The 16627-nt window shown below is 32.0% G+C and overlaps 1 protein-coding gene across 5 annotated transcripts in view; it reads right to left on the bottom strand.

The window, feature by feature from the left end:
• Positions 1–16627, bottom strand: part of LOC117207298 (rap1 GTPase-activating protein 1) — a 251108-nt gene that overhangs the window by 91739 nt on the left and 142742 nt on the right. For all 5 annotated transcript variants that reach the window (XM_033447351.1, XM_033447354.1, XM_033447355.1 and 2 more), the window contains 2 exons: positions 1112–1217; positions 738–830 (listed from right to left, as the gene is read on the bottom strand). In XM_033447351.1, the coding sequence (XP_033303242.1) occupies positions 738–830; positions 1112–1217 (199 nt within the window). The remainder of the gene's footprint in view (positions 1–737; positions 831–1111; positions 1218–16627) is intronic.

Below are 16627 nucleotides of genomic sequence, written 5' to 3' on the forward strand. Positions count from 1 at the left end.
TATATTTTCATTGCAGAATACTATAATATGAGGAAATAAATTTTGAAATTAAAAAGTTAATTCCTAATAATATAGGATAATGTAATTTCTAAGTTGCAGATCACAGACATAAAGCGAAGATTTTTTCAAGCTTCATTAAATTTCTAACAGTTTTCATTTCACTTGATTATTTAACTCTCTACTAATTATTAGTTACTGTTATAATAATGTACAATTAAAATGATAATTATATGTCTGACGGATATTTTATTAATACCTATCTTGTTGTTGAAAGTGGATATAAATAGCCTTGCTCCACTTGAAATCCGATCAGATCATAAAATTTAATCATTTGATATAATGAGCAGTTCGATTGTATATTTTGTCTTTACAATTCTCATTGTGGGAATTTTTAATTACGATGAAAATCATATATGTGAAAGGCAAAGCAACTTGTTACACGAAAAGTAAACTATGAAATCCTTGAATTTCAACTAGTTATATATCGACAGCAATAAAAGTACCTAAGTCCCTTAACGAACTGTAAGAAGGTCGAAGTTGAACAAAATAAAATATTTCAATGTATATGGTTGGACGATTACAGATGATAATGGTTATTAGCGAAAGATATTAGCCTTCGTAAACTTCTTAATGGAGCATTTTAATCCAGCCAATCTTTCTAGAACCAAAGCTTCTGGAAAGCATGGATTCGACTCAGCAGAATGGAACATGAATAAGCATCTTAATGTGTCTCTTACCTGAGAGAAGTACGGTGGTAAAACGCATCGTTGATCATCAAGACGCGAACACTGCACTCTTTCCAGCAATTCGAATAAATCTTGCGTAGTACCCTACAGAAACAGAAAACCGTAGCGTTGACACGGCTAGTTCGAACGAGTTTCCATCGCAAAATCAGTCGCGACATTTTGGAATTTTTGATAGAAATTGTTAAATCTACAGTAAGTAGAAGAAATATTCATACAGTAGCTAATTTCAACGAAACGAATTTTGTAAAACTACTCATATTTGGGACATTTTAACTAATAAGAAATGTGTACATATTGTTAAGAATCTGGAATATGACTTCATTAAAAAAAAATATTATTTCTCGTTTATTTCGAGCCAGCCTTACCTTTATCTTTTCCTGGTTGGCACCTTGAATATCTTGTCTTTCATCTTCGACAGCGGTACGCCGGGATTCAGCCTCACAATACACCGATTGTTCGAGCTGTTGTCTCCTAGAAGAAAAAGATTAAACGTTCATATAGAGATTGCGTATATTAAATTGTAATGTTATACTATTATTTATTATTGCATATTATTATATACTAATGATATACAATATTAAATACTACAAATGTAATTCACTATGCGTAACATCTATATTCTTGTTATTTTAAATTATTTTTAATTTCCACTGTGTGTTATACGGCATTAGGATTCAAATTAAGCTTTCTGTAGAAAATATCTCTTTGGACGAAAGTGCTTAAAAACTTCAAAGAGAGAATCTTTCTTCTCAAAGATTATTAATCTACAGCCGCAAGTAACAATTAACGTACAGAGTATTAGAAAATACGAATTTAACGAAATAACAGATGACGAATCTTTATTAAATCTTGTTAGGATTTTATATAAATTATCAACATCGTATTTTACTTCTATATGTATCCTTTCGTGTTACACTCCGGTTTACAAACTGCTCTAATCGAGTTCCGTTCTATTTTTGATACCATCCATCACTCCTTATCGTATCGAACGGTTAAGACACTAGGCTATTTAGAAGTGAAACATCAAGAAGCAGATGGGCCAGAACATGGAGTTGTTAATGGCTACTCTCGACGTTCCCGAAAAAGTCGTGAAGATCACCTAATTCGAGCCTCTCCTACGAAGATTCTCCGAAACAACCGCGCATCTGGTAGCAGCTGCTGATTTTTAAGCCATCGCTTTATGTCTCACTATCGAATCTTTCTGTTCGTTTAATTTGTTCTCACATTCTTCTAATTGCAATTATCAGGAAAAAAATAACGTTGATCGACTCGCATCGGCGAAAAAAAGCATTGATTTTTTAAAAAATGCAATAAAATATTTCTGAACGTAACAACGCACCACTTCGTCAATGAAATTTGGCAGCAAAAAGAATGATGCTCGTAAAACGTTATATTTGATGTAGTTCGTAATTAGCGAAAACTAATTTCAAATTACGATGCTAAGCGTATATTAGGAAAAAATTGTTTGGTTAAAAATAAACCCAAACTTTCACTTTCTTTTTTTTTCTACACTTTGTAATTTGTCTATGTTGTATGAACACATAATATTATAAATACATGATCACCGATAACCTTTACGCACTATGCTTAATGAGTAAAGGGCAGTCATTTGATTCTACTAAAATTTTATGTCATAATATTGCCAAGCACGGCTGATTGGTTGGCTTTTATTAGTTACTTTTTTACGCATCCTGACCATCTAAGTAGAAAACAGATTTTAGCTGGCTCTGTTTCAAATTATTTTAAAATTTTGTTTAAAATAATCGATACTTTGAAAATATCTAATATAAGCATTTTGTGAAATTTAGAATGCGCAAACGTTGGATTTGTCTTATCATAATCGTTGCGTTTAAATTCAATTATTACAATTTAAAAATCTTATAAATATATGAAATATATGAAATTTAATGTATATTTAATATATATTATAAATTTTATATTTATATATCTTATATACATATACGTATATTTTATATAAAATGATACATTGTATACATATATATAATATATAAAACAAAATAACAACTTACGAGTAATGGTATTTTGTTTGAAAATAATAATATATACATAGAATCATACACTCATGTATCTATATTTTTTAAATTTTTATCGACCGTTGTTCTGTATTTAATTTAATTAGTATATATACTAAAACTAAACGATATCTTTGTCACAATTATTATTTTTAAAAACTAAGACAAATATGAAAAAGTATAATCTTTTTTCTCGTAAATAAATAATTATAATGGGCTATTTCGAATAAAAGAGGTTTGTCAGGCAATAACGAAAAATATGAAAATTTATCGTAAAGAAACGAAGAGTTTCTGGTTATAAACTATTAACAAAGAACTTTTAGCTCCTGGGGAAATTTTCAACATTGTTTCGTGCTAAACAAATTAATTTCCAATAAATTCATTGTAATCTGCAATAAATTTCAAATAACCTTACACCGCAGCGTTAATCTACTCAAGTATATAGAAGTATAATTACGTTGTAGACGAGAGAGAAAATTTACTTCCATTTACAAATAAATTCCATTGCAATGTAGAAAAGTGCATTTCTTGCTATTGAATTCCCTCTAATATAATAATTTATTCTCTTGATGTTAGAAATGTAGTTTTAGAAATTTCTTTAGAAAACATTAATATTTTCTACGATTCGTCACTATTTTCTCTTATCTCCACTTTCCTGTGTTACTAGACACAAATGCACGTATCTGTTTACAATAGGTCGCGAACAACCAATTTAAGTGTGAATTCAAGCCGATATATTATGCAAATTCAACATCGTCGGGGTCGACCTCGCTTTCAACCAATTCTGCCTTCGAAAAATTCGATAGTACGGCTCAAACGTACAAAAGCAAGAACGTTCGAATCTCTTGTTGTAAACCCTGCGAAGTATTGATTCGGAGGTTCCAATCTTTTCGACAATCTAGTTTGGCTGTGAAAAATGGAAAAGTTACAGAATCGCTTAAAGGTAACTGGGTTATGTTACGTTGAACAGGATACATATATTTTACGTGGTTCAAGTATAATATTATCAATAAGAGAATTTGCAATAATTTTATCCTTTAACAAATATATTTATAAACATATATTTATCCCGTACCCTTAAATATAGCTACATATATAGTAGAATATTGTAGAATGATAAAATTGGGTTTTGAAAATGTACAATATATAGTGACGATATTGATATCTGTAATTATCAAGAGCTGCTTGAATATCAAACAAGCGTTAATCTTTAAGACGTTTAATTTCTATGCTACATATAAGTAAGTTAAAAAAGATTTTTGTTAACTAACAAAAAGGTTATTACGATTACTTTAGCAGTGACACTTACAACTAATGGACATACATATCAATGTATGGTTGCTAACTGTTTTATTAACCCCAAGTTAGTATTACAAGAACTGACTTTCTTTTATTTTTATAAATTTTTAATGAGAAAGATTTCGGAGATAACAGACTCCTTAGCTGATTTCACAATTTCATTCTTCTTTTATATCCTTCAAGATTTTTTTAATTCTTGGGAAATTAATATACAGAAATGGATGACTCAGTAATCGTAAAATTCGACTGGGATTGTAATTTAAATGTATTATCTACTAATTCCATGACAAAGATAGTACGTGGTATTGATTTATTATTGCACAAGTTATTAATTTATTATTATATGTTGTATACTTTGGTAAAATTCAGATGTTGTTACTGCAAATCGATCGAAATAATTGGATACGAGCGGTAGAATTTAAGTAGTATTCTTTAATTTAAATTAAACAATGAAATGAAATATCAAAGGCTTCGTAAATTTACTCGGGCAGAGAATTTAACTGTTTGGAATGCAAAAATCTCGTATTGCACTCGGCGACCGTAATATGGAAACTACCGTTAAAATTGTATTTAAGCGAGAAAGGAAATCAGAACTCGATGCGAGACGAATAATGTAATTTTCGCGTTGTAGTTGAAATTCTGGGGAAGAAAGGCATATTTATTTCACAAAGCTGTAATGCGCTCGACGATGCTAAACTCGATTAGGAGAAACGAAGCGCTGGTGTTCGTTCCAGTCTCGGTTTCACAGTTTTAGCAGAGAATTGTTCCATTTTGATGAATAAATTAAAATACCAAACCAGACTGGCTTTATAACTTTAAACAAAACAACCTAAACACACTTTACTTCTTTCTCGATTTTTGAATTGCAACAAATATTTTATCGTTCTGATATTATTCTACAGGAACAAATCGAAATGATTGCGACAATAGATAATAAAGATCAAGATCTTTCATTTGGTGTAAAAGTAGCAAGCTTCGAGCGATAATTGAGACTTGGTAGCAAAAGAATAATTATAAAACCGTTTTGAGATATAAATTACAAATTGTAAATTATTAAATTATAAATCGATTATATAATTGCACAAAGCGACATGTGGTTTCGTAATAAGTGAATTGGAAGGTACAGATAACTTGAGATAGTATAATTTAGGCAACATGGGATGTAATTTGTTGCGACCATTATATAATGCATTTTAAAGGTGACTTTACTCTTAAAATTTTTTATTTCATTACTAAATTTCGTTCGCGACTTAGTGCGTGTAGAGCTGGAGAAAACTGATATTTTTCCTACTTTTTTGTTTGATATTATAATACTTCTATATAAACTACAAATATTAGTTCTATTACTGGTAAGAATTGATATTGATTTTTTAAATTTCTTTTTTAAACTTAAAAATAAACCGATTATGTATAATTATCGGTAAGAAAAATATTCTTCTCTTAGGTTGGGCCTAATTGAGGCAGACGTTATTGTGTGATTAAGCCGTTGATGGAATCAACCACTTGCGAATAATTTTTTATTCGTCGCTTGTCACCATACATTCTCAATGAATAACCGAGTTAAACTAGCTCTCGTTTTTATTTTCTACCATAGGATGAGCCTAAAAAATGTTGTTTCTACGACGTCGTTTTCTTCGACGTAATAATAGAAGCAAACAACAACGTTTTCTCTTCGAAATTCATTATGTTCTTAGGCTTGTAGTGTGGTTGTTTGTCGTCGGTACGGTCTTCAAGCGACCAATAAAAAATGGTTCGTGAGTGGTTGATTCCACCGACAGCCCAACCACACAATAACTACAAGCAACCACCGTTTTGTGGTTGTGACGTGTTCTAAAGTGGTTCGCCTGAGTTAGACCTTAGACCTATACCCACATACCACTCGACTATCAGTCGAGTGAGGTGCAATCGTGCGGTGGAAACCAGGCTGCGTTAATTCAACTTGAGTCGCATTCATGCTCACGATTCGGTTTTCTGAGTAATAAAATAATGTCTACCTGAAGGAAATGTACTTTCGCTTCTAATTGTGCGGTAAGAGAATTATGGAAATCCGTTGAATAGTTTCTGAGATTATCTCCAACATACATACAGACTTTTTCTCTTTATATAATAATATTAATGATATCATATATAATATATTAATATTTCTAAATACACACACACAAAATACAATTACAATCATTTTGAGCGTTATTACTAGATCAACTTAAAATTGACTTGCAAGAACAATTTAACTGCCAACACACATTTATCATTTTCTTCCAAATTGTTTTCTCATCTCGTTCAATTTTAACTTCGCCTGCTTTATCATTGTTATAAAATGTATACATTACCTAAACGTCTGTAATAATTATCGGGCATTATAGGATAACATCAGCAGTTGCAACGTAAGCGCAAGCATCATAATACTAACAGAACTTTCACGGTCGAAAGTGTTAACTGCAGTACTCTTAACTGTTCGAATGCTCCAAATTGCTCGAGCAGATGTGCGTTCCGATTTGAAGTGTCCGCGCCCAAAGGCCAAGATATTTCCGGCAATATGCTCTAACATACGGTGCCTTCGATGTAACTCTAACCTTGCTTTGTGACACTTTAGATGACTGTCCTCGAAATCGACCGAGTGGGAGCGGTACCCTTCCATTGATGGAAGAGTCGATCAACTGACTTGAACATTTTTTTTAAAGAGAACTTTAATATTCAACATTATTGTTGTAGAACAGTAAGTGAAAAAATTGTACAGTATCACATTCGATTGTCTCATGAAGTAAAATAAAATAACATAAATAAATCGGTTAAACTCACGAAACTTACACATTCGTGTAAGTCTATCTACAATCAAATCATCGTGAAGTAAATACATTCTTTGAAGCTCCTATAATATCACATGGATTGAAAGCTACATACTGTATCTATATCTATGATTTATTAGTATTATTTTATACGTTTATTACTGTACAATTTTGTCTTATTACTCCACCATTGCTGTTGAGCAATCTGTTTATCTCTTTAAAATCAAGTTTTCCATTTGTAACACGTATAATTGCCAAATAACCCTTTTTTTTTGTTTTTTAGAGATTTAAAGTTTATTGAGTCCAAGAATACAGTTTTAGGTACATATTCACAATAAACGGTGATTTTTTGTAATGGTATGTTAGGCAAAGATACCGATACGCGGCGGTACGACGTAGCCATGCTGTATTATGTGTCGGCGCTTTACATTTTTCGTTGTATGATACAATTTTTGGGTTTAAGCCGCTGGGGAGTGGAGCTTTTTTATGTATTTTTTTTTATTCTTTTTTCTGTCCTGAAAACTTGGTCGCAAAACAGGACGCTTCGGTAGTTTGCTGGACGCTTCGGTAGTTTACCAAATAACCCTCTTTAGCATCATGTGATTTGATGTGATTTGAAAATCACCTACGTACGTTACATGTCTATGTACGTTTACACTTTGTTATTCCGCTTCGTCGCTATATTATTGCTATTAAGCATTTTGTTTATAACGATTATTAGTTTCCGTTAATCATAAACGGAAACAACAGAAATAATGCTAATAAACCTAACAAAGTAGACGTAATAAATAAAAGTCACTTTAAACTCACGTATTCACACCTACTTTCTAAGACCGAATGTCCCATTTGCAACGTGTATAATTGCCAAATAGATCTCTATAATCTACAGCATGACATGATTTAAAAATTACATGCTTATATGCATCTATTATACCTTTTAAGTATTAGTTTGTACGTTTATTACCTACTCTACACTATTTCCTTTTATTACTATATCGTTACATCGCAATTACGCAATGTATATGTAAGAGTTACTAGTTTCTATTCCTTGCCTCAGAATGAAAATGTAATCAACCGTAATAGTAGCTGCCTAGAAGCGCGGAAAAATTCGATTACAGAGTTTAAATTGCTCAAAGTAGATGTACTGATTATATACTTCGCTGTGTACCTGTTCTACTTTCCAAATTAATAAAACTTCCAATGAAAATTTCAGAGTTCATAAGCAATTATTAAGAGTATTCTCTATCTTAAGAGATTTAATGTTTTATATACTTATAGCTTGAGTTCCTCTAACTCGTAATGCTTTTAAGTGAAAATTTTCAACCTTTATTCATTTTAATAGAGCTACACTACCGTATTAAATAAAGATAGATTAACATACTTTATTAAAAATTGTTTACATACGCGTATTAAAAAATATTCTATAGGAAAATTCAAGTTCTCATACAACCATGTTAATGGATAAAAACATTGCAAGGATCACGGGAAATACGCGGGATAAGTTCATTTTTATGGACTCTTCTGATTTTAATATCACTCCATAATTCAAAAGAAAAATAGCATATCCAAGAAAGGAGAAATTTTTAAATAGTTACAGGCTCACGAAATTTTTCAAAAGATCAGCGTATTTCTCATATTACGGCAAACAATATTTCTGAGATATAATAAAATAAACAAAAATAAGCAGTGTCTTGTTTGTTTTGTAATTGTCACTCTATTTTAATTACTTGAAAATCTCAAATAAGAAAGAAACCTATATCATCTTCTTTATTATCATCTAGTCTTTATTTGTTTTGATCCTAACACTCATTAAAATGAAAAAGATAGAAAAAGGTCTACAATTAATTGGTTCTTGAAATTAATCAAATAAAATATACGACGTATAATACGATTTCGTGTGACACCTCGATGCAAAGGAAATCGTAACTGTTATGGGCCAAATAAATGACGCGATCTTATCGTTAGCAGCGGCTGTTCGTCACCTCGTGGCGAGCAAAAGACATGGGGGAAAAATAACAACGACGAGTCGCTGGATTTCTGCAACTCATCCAGTTGATCATCCATTCGATCGCGATTGACCGAGTCGTATTCTGCGAGAATCGTGGATCGAGGATCTCTCGCGGCGCATCTTGCCGGTATTTCGTAACACCATCGCAAGAGATAAAGAAAGAGCTGTCCTTTCAATCGCAGAGAAAGGAAGACTGTGTGACGTGACAGTAATTTAAATAACCTAACTCTAAAGAAGCACCGTATCGACGTATCCCGTGATTGCTTCTTATTTTTCTGTCACTTTGATTACGATATAAAACGACCGGGTCAAATAAGACCCTGGCAATTCTATCTTATTATTTTACGTTCTATTGCCTGCATTCTGTTTGTGTTTCGTTGCGATTACATTGTATTCGTCTGTAATGCGTCGTTATTAAGAAAAATCGGAACATATTTCTTTGAGATTTGATCGTCTGTGTACTAACAGATGCAGTTTAAATTTAAATTAAATTAAAACAAATATATGATTGCGATTATTAAACCGCGGATATCTAAGTAAATCCAAATTTTTGCGAATATAATTAAAAAGAAGACCTAAACAGAGATTTGTTTTATTCGCTAAATATTATAATGATTACTATACTCTGGACATTTGACGTATTTCTGTATTATTAGGCGCATTCTGCGAATTTTTATACAAAAATTTTTCGACTCGATTTTTCACAAATGCATAAACATCTATAGTATAATGACGATTTAAAACTTCTAATTAAGAAATGTACCTAACGTATTGAAATAAATCTTTTATTACAGATTTTGTTTCATTTTTACAAGATAATTGTTTCCTTTCCTCTTTTTTTTTTTTTGCAACGTTAGTGTTAATTTTTAAGCAAAATCCATTATGTTCCTGCTCAATTATAATTTGCTATCTTTCGTTCCTTTTCTCGATTCATCAAAATCACTTTTACTGTGACGATCATTTCTAGAAAGAAAATGAACCAGAATTACTACACTCAATGCTAAGCTCTTTTTAGAAGAGCTTACACAATCGCGAGCAAAAGCTCGTAAAACTGTCCATTCGACCAATCGATGAAACATTAAGTCCTATCTGAAGTATAAATTTACATGTTATTAAATCCGTTCGATTCACGCCACTCATCAGCTTTCATAATAAATCCATCACCTTGATCAACGATATTTGGATCATGGGCGAATCTGGATTATCTTCAACGCATCCCTGAGCAAGATGAAAGGACGATTCGTTCTTGTCGAAACGTTATGAAAAGCGTTCGAAAATTCCACGTGCAACCAGCATGAAATCGCGAAATCTCGTTCAATAAGGAAACGTACACAGTTGTTGCCAAGATTTTCACGCAGGATTTAGAGATTCAATAACAACGCGTGCACGTAGCCGACGATCGAACGTTGCGAAAGAAGGTCGAACGAGCGAGAAAGCGGACAGCCAGGCCGGTCTGCCTCGACAAGGCAAATCGGCGAGCTTCTAAAACGAACTGCAATCATTCTGCGACTGGCATTTATCGTCGTATCTGTCGATAATCGCGCATTCCGCCTCGTCGAGTGCCATAAAGGAGCAGTGGCATAGCTCGAGTCGCGGGGTGTCCTACCATAGCTGGCTCTTGCCACTCGAAATCGGCACAGACTAAGAAAAAACTACGGGAAAAGTAAATGTCCCGGTAGTTATTTCACCGTGATAGGAATAGCTTTCCGTTTTTTTTTTTTTTTTTTTTTGTAACGTTTAAAGTGTTTCGGATAGCTCGAGCTTTTCCCCTTCTCGCTCATCTTATTCCTTTGAAACAAGTTTTCATGTATAAATTGCTTTGAAACGAAACGGTATTGTCACCGATTATTCCAGTCTTTTTAGTGTGCACTGAACACAGACTGAGACCAAGCCTATGTTATTATGTCATTTCACAAATTCTGTCGCCTTTCCTTTATTAATTTTTAATGAGGTATTGATCGAAGTCTGTTGAAACCATGTTGTTTTGCCATTGTATGCTCTTTCTTAACTAGTATTTATTTTTTAGCAGATGTAAATAGGTAAAATTGGTAGAGAAAAGAATGACAACCGAAAGTCGAAATCGAAATTATTTGCAACAACACTGTATCCTTTATCAATTTTGTAAAAGGATGAAGCAGCGGTGGAAATCGAAAATGTTGATTCAATTTATCCGCAAACGTATAAGAACACACTAAAGATGGTTTCCGAAGTTTCAGAAAGGAAATTTTTAGAGATCAAAAGTTAGATTTTAAATGGAAAAGGATAAGGGAAAATGCATCGGTAACTGAACTGGATTCTTTCTTCTAATCTCATGTTAAACTTTGATTAAAACTTATTAAGTGATCTAACGTAAAGAACAAATAACACGAATATCGCAAATCCGAATAAATTTCAGTATCTAAATTTCTTTAGAATAGATTTAAATATTACTTGATGCAGTAACGTTTCAATGATTATGTGTACATACTTGCAGTGAATTGTTAGATTTATAACTGGTTTAGAAATTCAGAGTGATCTGTGGGTTTCGAAAATGCTAGTAATTCAATGCTATGTCAATTGGTCAAAGTTTGAACCTAGTTACGAGCAAATCCCACCATTAGTAATGAGCAAACATAGCAAGCACTAAATATTGCAAATAAATTTGAATAGGATTGAAAAATTTCGAATCTTATATATAGATATCTACCTTAAAAAAAAGTGGACATCTTTAAACAGACTCGAGATAACTTTTTTAACGATTTGTAAGTACTTTGAGAAATGTAAAAAATAAACAGATAAGTACTTTTACTAAGCTTCTTATAAGCACTTCATCCATTTTATTTTATACAAATATGTGTATAGTACAGACTACGGTACTCTTGTGACAGTTTACTGATAACAACATTGAATTCGAACGAAATCAAATTGTAAGTGCTAACACTTACGATATGTAGTTTCTTGTCCTCCAGAGCACTAGTTTCATAAAATTAGATTTTTTCAAATATCATAATAAAATGCTCTTTCCATTTGCCAAAATAGATTCGTATAATTCGAGTACTTTCTAATAATAATAAGTACAAAAAATGAAACATTGATTCTTGTGAGTAGAGATCGAATCTTATGAAGCAAAACATTTATATTAGAAGAGATTTGAACTTGTAAGTTCATATTGAAATTGACCTCATCCCTAGTAACGAGTTATTTCACATTGGCAATTGGTCGTTATGAGTGGAAAACGAAAGGAAAATTACTTTGCTTATTCTGTTATTTAAAAATAGCAAAGAGAAGAGTATTTATTCCTGATAGTATAATTAGCGCATATTTTACGTAAACGAGTTTAAGATAATAAATACTTAATTGTGTGGCAGCAGACCAGTATGATAGCGACCTTAAGCTGTGTTATTTAAATTATGAAGGACATGGTATCGCTGGTTAACTTTAATTGCTGCAACGTGGTTACGAAAGGATCGAACCTAATTTGTAAAAGGTATAAAAAACGTTCGATGTTTGCAACACGAATGCAGCCCGTAGATATACTGTTAAAATGATCATTTAGCGATGTTGATATCTTTTTATAGATATTAATTACGAATTAAACGACTAGTCAATCATCACAAGCTTATCAGAGATAATGTAATTGCAGCTTTCATAAATTATCTTCGTATTTTTCGAATAGTACAAGTTTTACCTACTTGATACTTTAAATGGTTTCATAGTTAATTTTCATGTTGTTTTTAGAAAAAGCATTCAGTTATTATATACTAAACTTCGAATCCCTTCTATTTATATAAATAGAAAGATAGCACGCTTTACATTTTACTCCATTGTAATATGTAATTTTAATATCTTATTTAATTCTCAACTATTTAGTATCACCGGGTCATAAATAATTACAATAGTCAACATTAGGATATTTAATTCTTTTCGTAAATATTCTTTGTGAATAAAATACGCGTATAAAAAGTAGCCGATTTTAATCTAGAAATGCGAATTATTAGTAAATTATCTGCTGTACGAAAAAAAAATTCAGACAGAAGTTGAATGGTTTTAAGAGTGACATAATTTGGCGTAATTAGTTTTTCTGTAGCTAAACGCTTATCTAGCTGAACGAGATCATATGAAGGTGACATATATAAGTTCTTAAATCGAATCATATAATTTTTAATGTACTAGTCGGTCAGTCTTGACATTTTCTATAAAAATTATTAACCTATTCATGTCGAAGAAGTATTTAGCTCAGCAGGTACTTTAATCTTTTTGAAATTAATGATTATTTATGTAACAATATTTAGAATACCTCTAAAACTCTCTGTCACTCTGCTTATTAGCACGAATCAACAAATATTTAAAACATAAATCGAAACAAAATAAAAAGCATTATACGAGTAGAAAGCAAGGAATCTCTAACGTACTGTACTCTTTCTTGTTCAAGGATATAAATGTTTGATTCTTAAAAAAGAATTGTTCAAAAGGTGGTCCCTGAGAAATGATATTTTCATTCTTCTAGTAATAACAATTTCTCAAATATCCTTAATATGCAACGATAAAAACTAGAAGATACGAAGAACGTGGATCAAACTTCTAGAGGGTACATCTAATGCTAAAAATTTTCTATTGTTTACGAAAGCAAAACGACACACGTATTTCAGCTTTACTATGTAACTTTAGAACCTATCATCACATTTGAGAGAATTGGTACAAAATTATGCGAACAAGTATCGATATCGAAGCTACGTTTCGTGAAAGCAAGCGGTAATGGCCACAAACTGTCAGAAGCGATTATTTGCCTTTAAAAAAGCATAGTCGCCCTTGATATTGCATTAACTAAATCTTCCAGTTTACAATGTCAGATAAACACAGACTCGAGCCTAGAACAAGATCGAGCGCAAAAGAAAAACTATAACGCGTATCCTCTGTCGTAACACGGATAATGTGTACGCTTTCTCGGGGTAAAAATGTACTCGATAATGAAAAATACTTGCTTCTCGATTCTTGTAAACGCGAAGCTTCCTATATTTAACTAAAAAAGAAGAGGAGAAGGGGCAAAAGAAAAGAGAAAGAGAGGAAGAAACGTGAAACGAAAGCAAAGAACAAAAAGACGAAAAAATCAGGGAGAACGCGATGATGACTTAATTTCTGGAATTATCCCGATCATAACGGACGAATGATACGCATCGACGCATAATGCTTGCATCCTATCGATGTAGGAGAGGGCTGTCGGCAATTAGTTTGGAATTACGGTGTACCACTTATGCGAGACGGATGAGCGGCAATGAGCGCGTTTTCGATGTACCTCGTTCAACTCATTGCCAGCGACATCGATCAAAACGAACAGCAAGTAATAACAGTCGTTAGATGGATACTAAAACTAATCAAAGCGCGACATGGGATACAGTTACACTACCTATCCAATCGATTTAGCACAGATCGATCGGCCCAGATCACCGTCGCTACAACCGACTCGGTCGTTCATATGCTTTGTGTACACACTGACTATCGAGAATTTCTGCTTTCAGCATCTGGGAGGAGACTAGTAGCGGTCCATTCGGAAGAATTTCATATTCAGCACCGTTCTGCTACTGCTGTTACTGCATGATACTCAGCTCGTATCGCTGGCAACGGAATATAGAGGTAGCGGATAAAGCACAATCGCCGACCTAAATAGCTATAATTTTTGTAAATTTGACAGTTGCTTCGTGCTCGGGAACTTGGAGTCGGCTGATTACGCCGATGAATTTCTTCGTAACATACAGCAACCATACGAACCACACGGACGTAAAGAGAGAGTTACATAAAGGTTTCATATCTGTTGTTTACTCTCCAGCTAATACTCGGTACTTTCACTGCATGCAGGAAATGCTTCATTGAAGTACAAGTACTGTAAATCTGGTCGTCGATTTGAAAAAAGTGACATTTACTTTTTATTGTTAATCTCAATTCATTTCTTGAATAGAAGGATGTATCGAAATGATGTTAATATATGTAGCTGGGCATAAAAATGTATTGTCTGAAATTATAAATCGTTACTTTTGTAAGGAAATCTATTCTCTTTGTGTAGCAGATGAAGAGGAAAATCTTTCGACATAGGAATACAATACGATCGGTAATTTTCGGTAGCTTTATTCTTGTCCTTTATATATGATAATCCATTAAAATAAAGACGCCCTAACGTTTCCCTATTAGACTGATTTTAGAAAGAAACTTCATTAATAGCGCATATGTAAGTAATTAATTTTTCGAACAAACCTGTACCTTTTCAAAATCATAAATAAATCATACGAAGATGTATTTCTTTCTAAATCAAGATATTGTGACTTAAACTTTCCATTTTTCCCAAAAGTAATATAAACTTATTCTAATACTGATGCAAGATCATTTCGTTGTATTTATAATTGATACGGGATTCGTTAATATAACATTAATAGTTAATTTTATAATAAACAGAAAAAATTAAAACTCCAAATATTTTTTGAAAACGAGGAATCCATTTACAATTTGCAGAGAATGTAACTTACCAATTTTTAATTTGTTGTAGAATTCGTTAAAAAATGGATTTAACAAATTATAATACATAAAATATTTAGCAACAGCACTAAATATATGCATTAAAATTATAAGTAGCAGATTTTAATCAAATATATTGCTTTAAGGATACAATTATGTGAAACCATAGGTATTAAAAAGAAGATAGATTATAGTAATTATACTTTTTAAATGACTAGTTATTTACTACTTAGTTAGCTCTCCTTAATTCCGACTACTATGCTATTATTATACCTTTACACATTTCCACTTGAAATATATTATTTGTCACTATAATTTCACATAAGAGTAGATTCTCATTCCAATTTAATGCTCGTTAATTTTATAAGTGATATACTGAAGACGACAGTATTACGTGATCGTTTAAAGATAAACCCTATTCGAGCCTATTTATTTAATTACGAAATAAGATGTTAGAAGAAGTAAATCACATTTCATTTAGAAAAAATGTCTTTATGTGATATTACCTCCATATTGTCTATCTTCTCATTTATTAAACTAGACAAGAAATGTAAATATAGAGATTACAAACTATTTTAATTAGTATACTTCTCAAATAGAAATCTAAAAGACTTTATAAATGAGAATTAAACTTCATTCACGTGAAAAGTTGCATTTGAGAAAAACTCAAAATAAGATTTTTGCTATTTTTTTTTCCGAATTCATCAACCATAATATAATGTATGTTTCGTACAGTCTTACAATTATTTCACTAATTACACATTAGAAAGCGGAAAATTCTTGTATAAATAAGACATTCGTCTGAAACAATAGCAATCTAGTAACGAGTTAATTCATCTTAACAGCTAAAATAATCTAATTGTCTCCTTTTATATCTTACAGTGGTTTTGTTTGTAATTATGAGTTATTTTATATATTGAAATAACAAGAAAAATTGATACACTTTGTTTCGAAGAAGATAATTCGTTAATTCGAACATGATTCGGAATTCCAAGTAGCTTGGTCGTTATGGTCCTTCCTATCGATAATCACGCATTCCTTTTCGTCGGCTACCGTAAAAGATCGGCGTGCTTGAGTGTCACGGTATGTATTTCGTGCACGTTATCGTCTTACGTGGTTGTAAATTGAATTATACTACACTAAATACTGAATCTTATCTCTAGTGCATTCTCACCTCAGTTTTAACGAGTTTTACTCTGCGTTTCCGATACACACTCACGCGTGAAATTTGAAATTCTCTCGTTTCTTACGTTGTATTTCTCCTTACTTAGA

This window comes from Bombus bifarius, unplaced genomic scaffold, assembly GCF_011952205.1.
Source record: "Bombus bifarius isolate JDL3187 unplaced genomic scaffold, Bbif_JDL3187 scf7180000008026, whole genome shotgun sequence".
NCBI classification, from domain to species: domain Eukaryota; kingdom Metazoa; phylum Arthropoda; class Insecta; order Hymenoptera; family Apidae; genus Bombus; species Bombus bifarius.